The sequence below is a fragment of the Takifugu rubripes genome, chromosome 1 (genome assembly GCF_901000725.2).
Source record: "Takifugu rubripes chromosome 1, fTakRub1.2, whole genome shotgun sequence".
In the NCBI taxonomy this organism is placed as follows: domain Eukaryota; kingdom Metazoa; phylum Chordata; class Actinopteri; order Tetraodontiformes; family Tetraodontidae; genus Takifugu; species Takifugu rubripes.
Genome location: NC_042285.1, coordinates 13,052,240 through 13,070,075, shown reverse-complemented (window position 1 = coordinate 13,070,075; position 17,836 = coordinate 13,052,240). Strand labels below are relative to the sequence as shown.

The 17,836-nt window shown below is 42.8% G+C and overlaps 1 protein-coding gene across 3 annotated transcripts in view; it reads left to right on the top strand.

Moving 5' to 3' along the window:
- The first annotated feature begins 2,316 nt into the window (after nucleotides 1-2,316).
- The window catches only part of lrp2b (low density lipoprotein receptor-related protein 2b), a 33,310-nt gene continuing 17,790 nt past the window's right edge, over nucleotides 2,317-17,836 (top strand). For all 3 annotated transcript variants that reach the window (XM_029837721.1, XM_029837708.1, XM_029837717.1), the window contains exons 1-41: nucleotides 2,317-2,435; nucleotides 2,953-3,063; nucleotides 3,152-3,274; nucleotides 3,376-3,492; nucleotides 3,639-3,749; nucleotides 4,284-4,400; nucleotides 4,491-4,607; nucleotides 4,756-4,899; nucleotides 5,330-5,446; nucleotides 5,660-5,788; nucleotides 6,340-6,509; nucleotides 6,692-6,915; nucleotides 7,087-7,293; nucleotides 7,412-7,614; nucleotides 7,874-8,014; nucleotides 8,115-8,324; nucleotides 8,492-8,684; nucleotides 8,911-9,036; nucleotides 9,148-9,278; nucleotides 9,656-9,793; nucleotides 9,893-10,171; nucleotides 10,256-10,495; nucleotides 10,630-10,752; nucleotides 10,837-10,953; nucleotides 11,399-11,776; nucleotides 11,891-12,139; nucleotides 12,260-12,468; nucleotides 12,591-12,775; nucleotides 12,914-13,142; nucleotides 13,267-13,444; nucleotides 13,612-13,740; nucleotides 13,884-14,050; nucleotides 14,186-14,329; nucleotides 14,460-14,569; nucleotides 14,750-14,924; nucleotides 15,014-15,227; nucleotides 15,838-16,074; nucleotides 16,185-16,376; nucleotides 16,464-16,936; nucleotides 17,025-17,472; nucleotides 17,579-17,744. In XM_029837721.1, the coding sequence (XP_029693581.1) occupies nucleotides 2,363-2,435; nucleotides 2,953-3,063; nucleotides 3,152-3,274; nucleotides 3,376-3,492; nucleotides 3,639-3,749; nucleotides 4,284-4,400; nucleotides 4,491-4,607; nucleotides 4,756-4,899; nucleotides 5,330-5,446; nucleotides 5,660-5,788; nucleotides 6,340-6,509; nucleotides 6,692-6,915; nucleotides 7,087-7,293; nucleotides 7,412-7,614; nucleotides 7,874-8,014; nucleotides 8,115-8,324; nucleotides 8,492-8,684; nucleotides 8,911-9,036; nucleotides 9,148-9,278; nucleotides 9,656-9,793; nucleotides 9,893-10,171; nucleotides 10,256-10,495; nucleotides 10,630-10,752; nucleotides 10,837-10,953; nucleotides 11,399-11,776; nucleotides 11,891-12,139; nucleotides 12,260-12,468; nucleotides 12,591-12,775; nucleotides 12,914-13,142; nucleotides 13,267-13,444; nucleotides 13,612-13,740; nucleotides 13,884-14,050; nucleotides 14,186-14,329; nucleotides 14,460-14,569; nucleotides 14,750-14,924; nucleotides 15,014-15,227; nucleotides 15,838-16,074; nucleotides 16,185-16,376; nucleotides 16,464-16,936; nucleotides 17,025-17,472; nucleotides 17,579-17,744 (7,544 nt within the window). In that variant the 5' untranslated portion in view covers nucleotides 2,317-2,362. The remainder of the gene's footprint in view (nucleotides 2,436-2,952; nucleotides 3,064-3,151; nucleotides 3,275-3,375; nucleotides 3,493-3,638; nucleotides 3,750-4,283; nucleotides 4,401-4,490; nucleotides 4,608-4,755; nucleotides 4,900-5,329; nucleotides 5,447-5,659; nucleotides 5,789-6,339; nucleotides 6,510-6,691; nucleotides 6,916-7,086; nucleotides 7,294-7,411; nucleotides 7,615-7,873; nucleotides 8,015-8,114; nucleotides 8,325-8,491; nucleotides 8,685-8,910; nucleotides 9,037-9,147; nucleotides 9,279-9,655; nucleotides 9,794-9,892; nucleotides 10,172-10,255; nucleotides 10,496-10,629; nucleotides 10,753-10,836; nucleotides 10,954-11,398; nucleotides 11,777-11,890; nucleotides 12,140-12,259; nucleotides 12,469-12,590; nucleotides 12,776-12,913; nucleotides 13,143-13,266; nucleotides 13,445-13,611; nucleotides 13,741-13,883; nucleotides 14,051-14,185; nucleotides 14,330-14,459; nucleotides 14,570-14,749; nucleotides 14,925-15,013; nucleotides 15,228-15,837; nucleotides 16,075-16,184; nucleotides 16,377-16,463; nucleotides 16,937-17,024; nucleotides 17,473-17,578; nucleotides 17,745-17,836) is intronic.

Below are 17,836 nucleotides of genomic sequence, written 5' to 3'. Positions count from 1 at the left end.
CAGCCTCAGATTACTTGGTCATCTTTACACGTCTTCGGCCCCGTCGGGCAGATTTGGGTGGCGACTCAACATCCTGCTATTGTGTACTCTCATTACCTCAGTTAAATCAATATATTTCTCTTTTCAGGATATTTTTGAGAACCAGTTATGTCTTGTTAGACAGCAGAGGTTGCCATAATGTTCCATAACATTTACAATAACCGATATTAGTGTATGATGACACATCTGTGTTCAGTATCGGTTTCCCAAGTGTGTCCTCCATTTCTTGGATCGATGGACCGCAAGATTAAATCATAAAATCCTTTTTCCTTGTTCAGCTGATCCTGGTTGATTGCCGGCCAGTATCGCCGTCTTGTGTGTCAAGTGTTTATGGCTGTGACTCTGTGTTTACAGTCTCCAGGAAATGGTAGCTTTTTGGTTGTTTGTGGCCACAGGTGTCATGTGACATTGAACAATTATCACACATGAGACACCTCATTGCCCAAATAATGCCCCTGTGTTGTTGTCTTCCTCATATTTAAAAAAAAGTACATAGTGGGTTCATCCTAATGGTTAAAAAACGTAGGTAAATGTTTCAATAACTGTCAAATAATACAAGGTAACAGGATGGTGCACAATAACAGTAAATAGAAGCATGTCTCCATTATATGGCAGTTACTTCCTGCTTGTTACACAGACAGACAGACAGACAGACAGACAGACAGACAGACAGACAGACAGACAGACAGACAGACAGACAGACAAGGAGAGAGAGAGGGAGAGAGGGACGGACGGACAGACAGACAGACAGACAGAGAGGGGGGAGAGAGAGGGAGAGAGAGGGAGGGACAGACAGACAGACAGACAGACAGACAGACAGACAGAGCGACAGACAGACAGACAGACAGACAGACAGACAGACAGACAGACAGACAGGAGAGAGAGAGGGAGAGAGGGACGGACGGACAGACAGACAGACAGACAGACAGACAGACAGAGAGGGGGAGAGGGGATGACAGACAGAGACAGAGACAGAGACAGAGACAGAGACAGACAGAGAGGGAGGGGGACAAGTTGGTGGTTCCATTCTGTCTCTTTGCCACTAGAGGGAAACAAACACATCCTGTAAAAATTGATTGTAAAACCTGCGTTTCGACGGCATCTCTCACTTATGAAACAAAAAATCACGAACATAAGAAAAAACAGGTGCAAATGTGATTCTGTTCATATAAAAATATATAGAAATAAAGCATAAAATGAGACAATAATGTGTTTAAGATGATGCGTTATACCTTCCCATTGATCTATAGAGAAAAACCTATAGAATCATACGGAAGCCCAGCAAGAACATTGATCAGTTCTAGAAACCATCCACGAGCACAGCACTGATGGCACTTTGAAGAAAACATAAATCACATATTAAGCTGCAAATAATGGGAACATTTAATAAACCTACTCCTTATCTCTCAAACATTCAATCAAGATCAACTCAACATTTCCAAATGAGCAACAACAATGGGGAAACAGTATAAATTACATTGTATTGTGTAATACCCATCGCACACACATCGTGTTCTCATCTCTTTGTGAGGACTTTCATAGCCAAAATGCATTACCCAGCTCCTGACCCTAGCCTCACCCAATCCTGATCTCAACCTTTAAACAACGTCTTAACCCTCAAACAATCCTTTGTGAGGACCAACCAAAATGTCCCCACTTGGTTAGTAGAATGAGAATTCTGGCACTCAATATGCAGCAAGTACACGAACACACACGCTCACACCTTTTATAGAAATGAATGTGGATGGAATTAAAAGCAATAGTTTAATGTTGGAGCCCCAAATTTATGTCAAAATATGAACTAAAGCAGATGAGTCCGCTCAAATTGAAATATATTACATTTCATGTAAGTTACAAATATTTATTTTAAGGTTTTCTCAAGGTGTGTACAACTGAGACAGTTTTTGAGGATTGAGACAGTTTTTGAGGACTGAATAAATAAAGGAGACATCAAACTTTGTGTTTTTCTCCATTGGGGACTTCATTCGAATTATAAATTGTGTCAATGTGTTTTAAATGGGTGGGGGGAGAGAAGGCTATTGAAAATGAATTTCAGAAATTCATACTGTATATAATCACACAGAGCTACATTCCTGTTTCAGGGATGATTAGTTGTATTTTCTTGCTGATGTAGACAACATAGCAACAGGTGAAAGTTCATTTTGGGGGAAGTTTATGTAAAAGAGCGAGCCATAAAGAGCCGCGTCAAAGCGCCTGATCACATTATTGGTGCGCTGATTGCTCCAGACTGCACATCTCAGTCCAGCTCTACCGATTTAGTCCAGCATGAGTGTATGAATTGTTTTAGTTTATTTAAGGAATCATGGGCCTCACCGCTCTTCATCTTTTTGCTCTTCTACTGCTCTCAGAAGGAATAGGAATTCATGTGGTTAAAGGTATTTGAATATTTTCCATATTCTCACAAGTGTGTCGAAAAGTATGATGATTAATTGACTTTATAAAGTTTTTATGAAGATTTTAAATGGAAAGGTGGACGTGATGCAATTATTTTGCCTAAGAAATGTATATTGCAGAGCAGAGAATAGAATCAGTTTGGTATGATTGGGATGACCTGCTGAATGCATCATTTCCAATGTTCGCTGCTGAATCAGACATCAGTTATGGCTTTGAAATGATGAGTTGGATGCTCCAAGATCACAGGATGATAAGTTCATCCTGGAGATGGTGAAGAATTAACTGGTCTAGATGACCAAATCACATGATTTAGGGTTCAGCTGTTGCACTCTGTATGGTCCCAGCTGTCATAAACACGGTCATTCATTCGTCAAGGAAACAGTAAAACAATTCTTTCATTTTTTTCTTTGTCTGTGGACATCTGACATTAAAATGCAATTATAGCTGAGTGCATCATTGAGTGAATCATTATCTGAACCTCTGTGCACTTTTTAACAGGAAGTTGTGAAAATACAGAGTTCCAATGTGCTAATGGACAATGCATCGACAAAGACTGGAGGTGTGACGGGACAAAAGACTGCACAGATGACTCGGACGAACTGAACTGCCGTGAGTGTTGTGACCAGCTACAGTAAACCTTGTTTCTGGTAACAAAAACAGATTAAAAACGAAATCTCTGTTGTTTTGGTTGTGGCAGCGCCTCCATCGTGCTCCTCACAGGAATTTAAATGTGTGACAAGCGGCGAATGCATCTCTTTGGGATTTGTCTGTGATGGAGAAGATGACTGCCTCGACGGCTCAGATGAACAAAGAGCTTGTGGTACGTGAGATACAGAATTGATGCGTTTTGGGGAAGATGCACCCTCTATTGTAGGAGCCGGGAGCTTCTCGTTTAATTCAATGATGGTGATCTGGACACAGGTGATCGAACCTGCAGCTCCGACCAGTTCACCTGTCAGGAGGGTCAGTGTGTCCCTGCCAAGTACAGATGTGACCGTGTGAAGGACTGTGTGGACAATTCGGATGAGAACAACTGCCGTAAGATTCCGCATCCAAATATAACAGTTACACACATTAAAATGTGAGATTCACCTGGTGAGGCGTGATGTCATCTAACGATGGGTACGTTTACATTTCAGAAGAATTTACAACTGAAATCTTTTTTCTTTTTCTTAAAATTGCAGAGTATCCACCTTGTACGGAGAGGACGTGCGCTAATGGGGCCTGCTACAACAACTCTCAGCACTGCAATGGGCTGCAGGACTGCAGAGACGGCTCTGACGAGTCCAACTGCAGTGAGTGAAGCAGACAGACTAATTAAAGGTTTAATTGGCAGAAATAGTTTTGTAGCTATTTGTTGCCATTGGAACTGGTTTATCACTGTCACTACATGGATAAGTATGGTAAATTTTGCCATTTGCTCCAAGTCCTAGACCACATGATTGTGATACCGCAATCAACAAACATCCAGTGAGCTTGCAGCAGTTTCTGATATCAAACGTGTCCGAGTACTTTTAATTCTGTTCATTGTTAACCATAAAACGGTCACTGCTCCTTTGTTTGTTGATGTCTTACTATTCATCTTTTAATTATCCTAATTATTAATGAATAACTATTGTCAGTCTAGTTTTTGGCATGCAGGAAAAATATGAGTAGGGACTAGGGAATGACTGGACACAGCTACAGTTTTCATTCCACAAGGATTATTGAGCTGATTGTAGTTGTGAAGATCTGCTTGTGGCAGATCTAAATCTAAATGTAAGTGTTTTTGTTTCACCCAGAAATATAAAATCACTTCCTAAATTCAGAAATTTTCTCTGTTTAATCAGCCAATCAACACTGTCCCATTCATCAATATCAATGTGCAAATGGCTTCTGCGTCCCACTGTCCTTCGTGTGTGACCACTGGGACGACTGTGGGGACAACAGTGATGAAGAAGGCTGTGGTGAGTAACAAAAGCGCATCCCAGCCCATCACATTGCTCCTGAATAAAGCAAAACTAAAAAGGTTGAGAAATAATTTGTCTACTTATCAGTGTACCAGAGCTGCAGGGGTGATGAGTTCACATGTTCCAGCGGACGCTGTATCCCTCAGCGCTGGGTTTGTGATGAGTTCAATGACTGTGGAGACTACAGCGATGAAAAAGGATGTGGTGAGTATTGCTGTAAGAAATAGCTAAAAGTTGAAATGGTGAGCTGCTTTGTGATTGAATAATAATCACATGGAACAATTGGATTCTTCAAAAGATGTAAAGGATTTCAATTAATAATATAGCCACATCTCTTTTGTGCGGATTGTAGACAGCAACTCTCGAGACTGTTACCCCGGTGAGTGGGGATGTCCTGGCTCGACAGTTTGTATAACACTGGACAAAGTGTGCGATGGCAAACCAGACTGTCCAGAAGGAACCGACGAGACCAACTCCACAGCGCAGCAAACCTGTGGTAAGACCCACAGGTGGAGAGGAGAAGCACATGGAAATACACAGAAAACACATAAAACCACAGAATACGGGAAATATATTTGCTTTCCTGTTCATATTAAACTTGTCTGAAATTGCTCAAGTGAGATCTGATCACATGAATGTTCCATCTTAACAGCTCTGTCACAAGGGCGCACATTTAAGAGCCAGAATTTAGGATCTATTATCACTTTTATAGAACTAGGCTGTAACAGTAGCTCTGAGCCTTGCTGACTTTACACACACACACGCATGCACATTAGTTCAACATTAACTTTCATCAGGTAGTTTTCTGAAAGTGATCACTGATCGTCAGAGTTAAATAGGCCTGTAAAACTGGTCACATTACTTGTGAGGAAGTGAGCAATGCTTAAAAAGCGTTCAGTGTAATAAACTAGAGTCCTTACTTGCAGGTCTGCAGCGCTGCTCCGCCTTGAGCTGTGAGTACCTGTGCCACTCTTCTCCTCAGGGTGGAGTTTGCTACTGCCCTGATGGGTTCATTGTTGCCAACGACAGTCGTTCCTGTGTAGGTGAGGTCAAAGTTTGTGTGCTTGTCCAGCTCTCCAGCAACATTATCACAGCTTATAAACGATCCCACACCTGTAATATCTGTAATGACAGAATACTATTCCTATTAAAACTAATATCACCAGTATGATTTAGTATGAAATGGAGTTAAAATGTGTTATTTAGAAGTTGTTTTTGATTGTGTAAGCTTTAAAAAGGCTTTTTCTACCTTCCAGACTATAATGACTGTCAGATATGGGGGATCTGTGACCAACTGTGTGAAGACCGTCCTGGGAATCACCACTGCAGCTGCGTCGATGGATACTTCTTAGAACAAGGCCATATCTGTAAAGCCAATGTGTCAGGTACAGGCTGACACGCACCACAGCATAAGTTTAGATTTTATATGTGAGATCTCATCATTAATTGATGCTCGTTTGCGTTAACACATTAAGAGCTGATATTCAGTTCAGTCAGACAACTTTGAATCAAACCGCAAATACTTTATTGTGCACAATTATATGCAAAATTATCAAGAGTATCAATTTAGCAACTTAGGAGCAGGTTTGGCATCAGGCTGTGTCTCAGTGTAATCATTCCCCAATAATCTGCCTAGGCAGGGGGGTCTGAGGGAATGAACCTCAGACCCCCCACAGGGATCAAAGAAATAGAGCCCACGGGGTGTTGGGGAGGTGGTGCAAGGCAGGGAGCAAAGCAGCATGAGCAGCGTGTAGCGCAGTAGAAGCATGGAGCGATCAAGAGCGAGCAGGTAGAAGAGAGGGAATTAACTACCTGCCCTATTCAGGAGAGGGTCTTGTGATGGATCAGCTGATCCAGAATCCCACGCTTGGAGTTGTCTGAACTGGTTCCACAGGCCCTGCTTTTAACACATCGTTGTTTTACAATTATGTTTCAGATGGTCTGCCCCAGCTCATTTTTACCAACGGGGGGGATGTGATGATGGCCGATATACATGGGCGCTTTGCTCGAACTCTGGTGCCGTCCCAGGGGAGAGGCTATGCCGTGGGGGTGGCGTACCATTGGCACAGCAGCACAGTCTTCTGGAGTGACACATACACCCAAAAAGTCAGTCTGCGTCATTCTTTTCTTCATGCTGTCTTTATTGCTGTTTTTTCTGTGAATGCAAAACTTTGTATTTAGTATTTCAGCAGTAATTTGTGTGTTCGACTACGGGCATGTTGACAGTGTCAATTCAAGTGGTTGAGCTGGAAAAAACATGACCCAGAATGCTGTTGTTCTTTCACCAGGTGTACTCTGCCAACTACAATGGGGGTGATGTCAAAGAGGTTCTGACTGCAGCAGTTAAGAGCGTCCAGAACCTTGCGGTGGACTGGCTCAACTTCAAACTCTATGTCTTAGAGGCCATGGTGGAGCGCATCGATGTGTGTGATTTCAGTGGGGAGAATCGCATCACGCTGGTGGCTGAAAATCTCCAGAGCCCTCACGGTCTCGCACTGGACCCGACAGTTGGGTGCGTTTACATGCTGTTGTTTCACAAATACTCCACTTAATGCTAAAACCTGACTCTCATGAACTATACTGGACCAATGACTTTACCTTTAGAATACCAATAATTCTTACAGCGACCCTCCTGATCGTCCGGCTAAAGCGCCCTTTGAGCTTTTCTTTGTTGTGTTTGCAGATACATGTTCTTCACAGACATGGGCATTGCTACTGAGCAGGTGAAACTGGAACGTGCCTACATGGATGGCAGCAGCCGTGTTGAGCTAGTGAAGAGCAGACTTGGCATTCCGGCAGGAATCACAGTAGATATCGTCACCAAGAGGGTGTATTGGTCTGACATACACTTCGATACTGTGGAAACTGTTACCTACAACGGTTTGGACAGGTGAGAATTACAATGAAAAGTGACATGCAGCCGTTGCTATTTAAAATGAAAATATGCAGATTATGCTAACTGTGGTAACAATTTGGGTGGGGGGGTTTTGTTTGTCTTTTCCCTTTAGGAAAATCGTCCTCAATGGTGGAACCCAGGCTCCGTACCCTTTTGGAATTGCTACATTTGAAAACCACGTGTTCTTCACTGACTGGACCAAGATGGGTGTGATGAAAGCGAACCGCTTTAAAGAGAACAACCCGGCGCTGATTTATCGTACTGCAAAACGACCAGGCCATGTTGTTGTCTCCCACTCTGTCCTTCAACCTGTTGGTGAGGAGACACACTTCCAATCTCCTATAAGTCCATTTAACATAATTGGTCAGAGAACCTCCTGGGCCTCTAGTACTAACACAACATAATTGTCACTGTTGTGTTTGAAATGATTGCTCGTGCTAACAAAAGTCAGTGATGTCCATGACCAAATAATTGATTAGTAGCTAATGTCTCACCTTTATATGTGAATCTCACCAATCATGACTTGATACAACAGTAAAATGCCCTAAAATCCATCACCTGTCATGTCCTCCAGTCATTAACCCTTGCGGCAGACACAACGGCGGCTGCCAGCACATTTGTGTATTGAGTCATCGTACTGACAATGATGGGCTGGGCACCCGCTGCAAGTGTCGCCATGGCTACGACCTCCTTTCTGACCAACGCACGTGCATTAGTGAGTGTACATCCACAGAGGCAAATGACATAATTATTTACTCAGTTAGATTTATCACCATTAATTTGATGGTAATGACTTGATGCCTGTTTTTAAACAGAGGTGAAGGACTTCCTGATGATTGCCACCTCTCTTGCTGTGAGGGGGATCCCACTGACCTTTTCTAATCAGGAGGATCTCACCCTGCCCCTCTCTGGGCTGGCAACATCTTTCTCTGGCTCTGCTGTGGAGTTTGATGGAAAAAAAGAAATGATTTTCTACAATGACAGGTCCAGAGGGCTTGTCTATAAGTCAAACCTCAATGGCACTGGTAATGTTTTTTTTTATTATTATTGTCCAGTTTAGGTATAAAACACTATTCTAATGTTATTCACTATGAATAGTGATGTACATAGAGCATGTTCATGTCAGTTTTACATGAAGTTAGAATGTACTAGCCACTATGATGCTTGATGATTGGTTGTCATCTGCTCTCAGTCCAAGAGATTCTGACTGGATACAGAGTGGGAACGATAGATGCAATGGCTTATGATTGGACCTCCAATGTCTTGTTTTGGACCACAAGCACCTACCGGTCTGTGGTGGCTTTTAAGGTCACAGACAAATCCAGGAGAGACATTGTGACAGGACTGAGGAATCCAAAAGGAATTGCAGTGCATCCCAGTGCTGGGTGAGTGTTCAGATGGACCTGAAATAAATGTGAGAGTAAATTTTAATGGCTATCAGTTTGAAGGGACAGCAAGTATTTCTCATCTTTATTTTATTATATATATTTTTTACTTAAAGGGGAACTCTCTTGTCGCAAATGAATCCGGGATGGCTTTTACTTTACTTTTCAGCCCCACAAAAAAAAAAAAAAACTCATTTATTCTGTCATATCCAATGTGAATCCACAGCTACTTATTTTGGTCTGACTGGTACCGCCCAGCGGTCATTATGCGAGGCTTTACTGATGGCAGCAATGCTGTTCCTCTTGTCAACACAACTCTGGGTTGGCCTTATGGACTTGCTCTTGACTACACGTAAGATGCTGCTTATGCTTTACTTCATAAAGACGATTGTCAACATATGAAACACCATTGTCTACATTATTATTTTTGATCCATTTGGTGATTCCCTGTGATCTTACATAGAACGGACAGGCTGTACTGGGTGGACTCCCAGTTGGACCAGATTGGCAACATTGATATTCAAGGAACTGACAGACAGACATTTACCAATATTGGCGAGATCACCCAGCCCTACTCCCTAACCGTTTATGCAGGTGAGTTTTATGATGACAGGATTATTTTTGTTGTTAACCCTGGTTGCAGATCAATTTAAAGTTAAAGTTTCAGGTTTTACTAAATTAACCTAAATTCAACTATACCAACTATTAACTATTCCAAAACCTTATGTACATTCACCCATCCCAAACCCGGTAAAGAGTCATGTGACTTCACTTAATACTCTAAAGGTGCAGCGCACATGCATTGCTGTAACATGCATTTTATGTTTTTGTCATTAACACTTTCACAATTTGAAATCTATAAAATAATTTAATTAAATAAAAATAATAAAATTAATTTAATAAAAATGATCTGAATGTGTACATTTTATTTCTTTGCTTCAAAATGTTGAAATGCTGATTTCTGCTTGTAGACTACCTGTATGTGGCAGACACAAGGACCAGAGCAATATATGAGATAAGAAAGAGGGATGGAGGAGGAAGCGTCGTGGTCAGACAAGGAGTCAATGGCATCATGAACATCAAAGCTTACACACCTGACCTTCACAGCAGTATGTAAACACGCATATATACGAAAAGTGGATTTAACTGAAAATGACTCGCTCAAAAGTCAGATCTAGAAACCCACTTTTTTCCTTTTCCCCTCGCAGCATTCACCAGCCGTTGCAACATGCTGCCCAACGGACGGTGCAGCCACTTCTGTTTCCCAACTCCTTCCTTTGGGCGTGTGTGTGGCTGCCCGTATGGAATGAAACTTGAACCTAATCATATGGACTGCATCAAGGATGATTCTGTTCCACCGCCTGACAACAACTGTGGCGAAAACGCCTTTGAGTGTGATGAAGGACGCTGTAGACCCAACTCATACCGATGCGATGGCATCGTTGATTGCGTGGATAAGACTGATGAAGCCAACTGCACCGACACAGGTGAATATATCAAGAAATGGCTGTGCTGAAAGGGTCGAAATGTTTTCAACACGTTTTTATCTGCATCTGCCTAATCCTCCTCAGGCGCCACCTGCTCTCCCTTTGCTTTCACCTGCAATAACAAACATTGCATCCAATCTGGATGGCGCTGTGACGGCATCGACGATTGTGGTGATGGTTCTGATGAGGTGAACTGTCCCACTAAAATCCCTACCACCTGTTCTGCTGACTACTTTACGTGCGATAACTACAGGTGTATCTCTAAAACGTGGCTGTGCGATGGTGACAATGACTGTGGCGACGGCTCCGATGAACACAACTGCAGTGAGTCCATTCTCAGCTCACTCACCATCCTCACTGCTTTTACTTCCTTAAATATTTCATCCAATATGTAAAAAATACATAGATGTGTTAATGTGTTATGAGAAAATATCAAATGAGTGTGTTGTCTCTGACAGATTCCACGATCACAACATGCCCTCCTAATTACTTCTTGTGTCCTGACCATCGCTGCATTTACAACTCCTACGTCTGTGATGGAGACCAGGACTGTCTGGATGGCTCTGATGAGAAAGACTGCGGTAGGAATCTGTGAGACTTTGCATGTCATTGTGTTGTATTTCATCCATATCATATGCAATGTTCTGGAATCCTTTGCACTTTAGAGTTCGCCTGTGCCTCCTACCAGTTTGCCTGTGCTAGTGGGGACCAGTGTGTCAGTTCAAGTTATAGGTGTGATGGTGTGTTTGACTGCAGGGACCATTCTGATGAACAAAACTGTCGTAAGTTTACCATTGATCACACCAGTCCAATAAAAAAAAGCACTTTGAGGGCTTAGACCTCTGGCAAGCTCATTTCTCCACACATTGGGACTTACACCCGTAGTATAGTATAAATAGGTGTCAGTGAGACAAGGTTGCAATTAATTATTAGGTTTTACTTTAAACCAAGGGGCTTTGAGCATTTGAAAAATCAATGGTCAAAGTTCCTCAGGAATCTGAGGGACCAAAATTGGGTGTATTATCAACATTTCCTGAAAATTTCATTGAAATCCCTTTGATCATTTTTTACTCCTTTTGCTAAAATACAAGCAAATGCCAGCAAACCCTTCTTGGCGGTACATACCTGTACATATAATGTAAAAACCAATGTAATTTATTGTTAGATTTAGAAGGTAGAAGGGTGTGAGGATAACTTAACAGTATTAATTGGTCTTAATCCTTCCAGCTACTCGGGGTCCAGGTATGTGTCATGATGACGAATTCCAGTGCCAGAGTGATGGGTTCTGCATACCAGGGGGTTGGGAGTGTGACGGCCATTCCGACTGTGAAGATGGATCAGATGAACACAACTCTTGCCCACCCATCACTTGCAGACCCAACTATTTCCAGTGTAACAACAAGTTGTGTATCCCGACAAGCTGGCAGTGCGATGGAGACAACGACTGCTTGGACATGAGTGATGAACAGAATTGCCCCACACCTCCATTTCGCTGCCCATCTGGCCAGTGGCAGTGCCCCTCCGACCAGCTGTGCATTGATCTGGATAAGGTGTGTGACGGCCAGAGGGACTGTCCCAATGGAGCAGATGAGTCACCCATTTGCAGTGAGTACTTTAAGCAGTTTAGAAAGAAAAAAGAAAAACTGTAATGACTTCAACATTAATGACAAATGAAGCACAATGCCCAGTTACTGACACATCTTACCTAATTTCATGAAGACCAAAATGACTGCACACTGAACAATGGAGGATGCAGTCACACCTGCTTCCAAGGACCGTTTGGAGCTCAGTGCAGCTGTCCGCCAGGCTATCAACTTCTTGATGACTCTAAAACCTGTGACGATATCAACGAGTGCCTGATACCAGGTTTCTGCAGCCAGGAGTGCTACAATGAGAGAGGAAGCTTCCGCTGCTACTGCTCAGAGGGTTATCTCCTTGAGCCCGATGGACGTACCTGTAAAGCTATAGGTAAGAAATACACATCACAATAACTAAGTGTCCCAGTCCAACACCAAAGAGTTATAAATGCATTTGTACACAGAAAGCTGCACTGTTTAGTGGGAAATAATGTGCTCTTTCTGCCCTTAGACACACAAGCTGCTGTACTTCTGGTTGCCAAGCGCAGCCAAATCATCGCTAACTGGGTCAACAAGAACCCACCTCAGATGACGCCAGTGGTCAGCGGTTCAAGCATAGTGACAGTAGACTTTGATCGCGCAACATCCAGAATCTATTGGGCTGATGCAACACAGAAGAAAATATGGAGTTCCTACCAGAATGGCACTGATAGACGAGAGGTATGATTCTTCAGCCAGAGACTTGATCCGCTGGGCGCCTTTTTTCTCATATCTAAACAGAAAATTAGAAGACATCAAACTGATCAGTATTGTAATGATTCCATTTGCCTCTGCTGTTGTAGGTCTTCTCTGCTGGCCTAATGGTGCCTGAGAGCATAGCTGTGGACTGGGTGGGTCGGAACCTTTACTGGACTGACTCGGTCATGGAGAACATTGAGGTTTCCACACTAGACGGCCGCTTTCGCAAAGTCCTCCTCAGCAAAAATGTTACCAGTCCTCGTGGATTGGTTTTAGATCCTCGTAACCAGTAAGTAGAAAATTTGACGGGGACCGTCTGATGTTGTTTGATTTGATATTGCATTTGTGGTTTTCTTCAATGATTCAACTTTAATGATCTTGTGACATCATGTTCAAGCTTCTAATCACGTTGTATTTTTTCCCCCAGCACCAACTTGATGTTCTGGTCAGATTGGGGTCAGAACCCACGGATTGAGCGGGCCTTTATGGATGGAACCGTAAGAGAAGTCATTGTCAACACAAAACTCTATTGGCCCAATGGCCTGGCACTGGATTACACCACACAGAGGATCTACTTTGCTGATGCCTACCTAAAATATATTGACTACTGTGACTATAACGGCAGGAATCGCCATCAGGTTATGGCAAGCAACATGGTAGGTTGAAGGGGTTTTAATTATTTTAATAATAAATCAAAAATACATACTTTTTTAAAATATGGAAATATGTCATAAAATGTCATAAGTTCAAATAAATCAACCCTGCTGTAAATCCCCTAAGGTTCTTCAGCACCCTCACGGTATGACCATCTTTGAGGACTCAGTCTACTGGTCAGAGCGGTATACGAGTAAGGTGATGAGGACAAACAAGTTCCACGGTAGCAACATCACCACTATAATGAGCAGTGTGTACCAGCCAATGGGCATTGTTATGGACCATCCCACTAAACAACCCACAGGTAACTTTTCTTCATATGTAATCTGAAAACAGGGTTGGGTGCTGATGCGGTAAAGCCCCACATGTACCGTAATCACAGAACAACTATTGTCGGCTGCTATTTATATTGAAAAACCTGCTCTATAAAAAGAAACCAGTATTTACGCATTACGTTGCTTTTGAATTCAGCCATCAATCCGTGCGGCGACCACCTGTGCACTCAGCTGTGCCTGCTGTCAGGCTTGAGGCCCAGATATTACTCCTGCCACTGTCAGTCTGGCTGGAAACTGGATGCTGACAAACGCACCTGTATTAAAGGTATATTGTTCATATTATTTAATTTTATCTTGTCAAAGATTTTTTGTCCAAAACACATCAACCGCTATTCCAACAAAGTGTTGTTTTCTTCCCACTGCTTGGAATACATGTTTGTCCAAATAATCACCTGAACTCTTTACTAGACGAATCTACCTTTTTAATGGTGGTAAGAGAGTCAGTCATTTTTGGAATCCCTCTTGACCCCAATGACCCTTCCAACAACGCAATGGCCCCTGTGTCGGGCATCAGTCAGGGGCAGGACATTGACTTTGATGACCAGGAGGAGTTAATCTATTGGGTGCAGAGCACAGTGAGTCCTGCATTGTGCTTTATGTGTTTTCTTATATATACAATATTGTGCTACTTGTACAATGATACATTTGATGAGGAGAAAGGATTTTGCAGGTATTAATGCATATAACATGCTGTCTTCCTTCAATGTCAGGGTTCTATATGGAAAGTGAAAACCAGTGGAACTAACAGGTCAGAGTTTGCTCCTGCTGCTATCATGGGCTCACCGTCTGGTCTGGCTTTTGATTGGATAACCCGAATGATGTATTACACCAATCCCACTGGTAAAGCCATCGAGGTAATCAGTGGTGATGGATAAGTAATTACAATGTATAATAATAACCAACAGTAGGAAAAAAAATCCCCAACAGCAAAAAACAAAAGGCTTAATGTATATCTAACTGGATGCGTATGTTACATATGCATAGGTTATTCGTGTGGATGGAAATCAGCACTACAGGAAGACCCTCATTAGCTCCACAGGTAAACCAGAGGAGGCAGGCCAGCCTATGGGTATAGCACTGGATCCAGCACGAGGGTAAAGAATCCTTTTCCTTAAAAATCAACATATCTCTGAGCAAAGTTAGATGTGACTTAACAGAATTTTTAAAAGTCAGAAAGAATCTTTTTCTCTGCAGTGTTAACAGAACATCCCATCTGAAGCCTGTAGTTGCACGTTTAAATTGTAGGGCTTTAATTATCCCTTATTCTTGTACAGGAAATTGTTTTGGACAGACAAAGGGTCAGACAATGTTCCTCCTAAAGTTGGCAGTGCAGACATGGATGGTGGAAACTTAAAGAACCTTTACACAGGAAATCTGGCTAACATTGGATTTCTTACTGCTGACATCTCCACCAGCAAACTGTACTGGGGTGTGTCGGGGTCTGGGGTGGTAAGATTGCTTCAAATGTCTTTATTTTGGTCCAGAGTCTGTGACTTTCACTGAATAATCCTCTGCATGCTCTTGGGATGTTTGCCTAGATTGAAAGTGGCACTATGGATGGCATTACCAGGGTGACGGTGGTGACTGGTCTGTCCCATCCATGGGGGCTAACAGTCCACCAGAATTACCTCTACTACACTGACTTGGACTACGAGGTCATTGAAAGGGTGGACAAAGGCACTGGTGCCAACATGGTTGTGATGAGGAGTGGCATGAGTGGCCTCCGTGCACTCAAAGTACATGCGAGAGACAGTAAGTGACGTCCCCAGTAACTAGGAACGTTTCTTTACTTTGGGGTAATTTTAAGCAGCCATGGCACTGCAGGAACCTCCTCTAAACTCGCTCATAGCGTCCACCGCAATGACATCAAATCTTATTAAGTATCACAACATGTGCTGTTTACTTGATATTTATTAACACACTGGTGTGATGTCAGGCAGAACAAAACTCCATAAGTGCACACATCACGGAGCTGGAAGAAATCATATTTTCTCAGAATATTATGCTTCGGCTCCTTTACTGTTTACCTCTTTCCTCATTTTTTCTTTGTTATTGTTTTTGGTTTTGGCCTCTCGCCTGGGTGACATCATTGTCGCACAACCATTACGGCAGTTGCAGCGATCGAAGCTTGCAACGTCGCCGAGGGGTCCTACTCCGCAGTGTTGTTGTTGTTTAAAGTTCCTGCCCCCAGTATTTACCTGTTACTCGCACAGTGAAAACGCCTACAGTCGTCGAGAAATATTTAATCAAAGCCTGATTTTTTAATGTTATTGTTCAAATTCACAGTTGCATTCCAGTTATAGGAGCTTAAAGGATTGAATATACTGTACCTCCTCCACTTTCTTCCCCTTTCCTCCCACAGATTCAGCAGGGACCGCTAATGCCTGTAGCTCCAACAATGGGGGCTGTGCCCACCTCTGCCTACCCAGACCTGGCAATGAGAAGACCTGCGCTTGTACCACAGGATTTATCATGTCTCCAGATGGCACACGCTGTGAACAGTATGAATCGTATGCAGTTGTGTCCACCAATAAGTACATCCGTGGCTTCCATGTTAACAGCTCCGACCACTCAGAGGCGATGGTGCCTGTTAGCGGATGTATGTTGGATGATGTGTAAAGTTTTTATTTTTCAGTCTACTATATACTGACTATGTGACAAAACTTCTTTGGTTACATTTTTTGTTGTTGTGGTTCTTTCTTCTTGCAGCATCTTACTCTATCAAGGGCAAGATCGACCTACATATTCAATCTGGCTTTGTGTATTACACTGACAACAGCACATCTACTTCATATAAGGGCATCTATCGGACTAAAACAAGCGGAGGATATACCATGAGGCTGATTAGTACAGGCATTGGAAGATTAGGCATCCAGGGTCTTGCTGTTGACTGGATTGCAGGTATGATGTCACCCATCCTTCTGTTACTTTTATTGTGGTCTTTTAGAAACACAACCATCAGTCAATAAAGCATTGTTATTTTCTTAGGTAATTTATATTTCACCAATGCCTTTGAAAGTGAGACCTTGCTGGAGATGCATGTCATCAACACCACGTACCGAACCATCCTTTTCAAGTCCTCCCATGACCAGCCCCGTGATCTGGCTGTCAGCCCCAAGCTTCGCTACCTCTTTTGGACCGATGGGGGCCAAACACCTAAGATTGAGCGATCACTTTTGGATGGCAGCAACCGCACCATATTAGCATCTGAAAGCTTAGCATCACCTCGCGGCCTGACTGTCGACTACACCAACGATTTTCTTTACTGGACTGATGATGTTCTTGATATGATCTCCCGAATGGCCCCGGATGGGACAGAAAGGCAAATAATCCGATATGGGAGCCGTTACCCATCTCCAGTTGGAATGGCTATATTTGGAAATGACTTGTTGTGGGTGGATAAAAAGCTAGGGAAACTGTTTCAGGCCAGTAAGGATCCTTCTAGTTCTGTTCAACCTGAGGTGAGAAATAAATCTATCAAATATAAAACACAAGTTTATCTTTACAGTATTGCTCTTGTGTCACCTATTGCAATGTTTTTGGTATTAGGTAATTCGAGACAATCTTGATGGCTTGACGGACGTTGCCATATTTGACGTTCATGTCCAGCCTACAGCTGCCCACCAGGTTGGATTCAACCCCTGTTATGAAAATAATGGACGCTGCCAGCAACTCTGCTTTGCCATACCAGACCAGGAAGCACCAAAATGTGGCTGCGCACATGGGTCAATCCTTAGTAATGGAGTAACATGTGGTTATGGACTAGATGAGTTTCTAGTTTTTACCACAGACTACACACTAAACAGCTTGCGGTTAGACCCCGCAGATCACAGTGCTCCTTATCCAACCTTGAACTTGGGCTATAGTGTAATGGCTTTGGATTATGACTTCAAGGAGAAACGAATTTTCTTCACCCAGTACATGGGAATTGGTCGCAGCAGAATTGGCTTCATCACAACGACATCACCCACGAGCCCACCTGTCATGATTGCTACAAGTGAGTTCAGCTCATGTTAACATGTGTTTCTTACTGTTTCTCATTCTTCCATCAGTCTGTCATGGTTTAATCTCTCATTTTTCAACACCCCCTATACATTTTTCAGATTTGGATGACCCAGAGGGATTGGCCTTTGATTGGGTGAACAAACGTCTTTATTTCACCGACTACTATAGAGGCAACGTCCAGTCCATAGGGTTGGATGGGCAAAACCGCTCAATCATTGCTAATGCATACCGGCCCAGAGGCATCATTGTTGACCCCTGCTATGGGTAAAAGCGACAAGTCTTCAATATTATTTACTGAATTGTTCTTTTAATGTGATTATTCCACTCTGTCCAAGCTCCTTTACTCACGTCTCTCT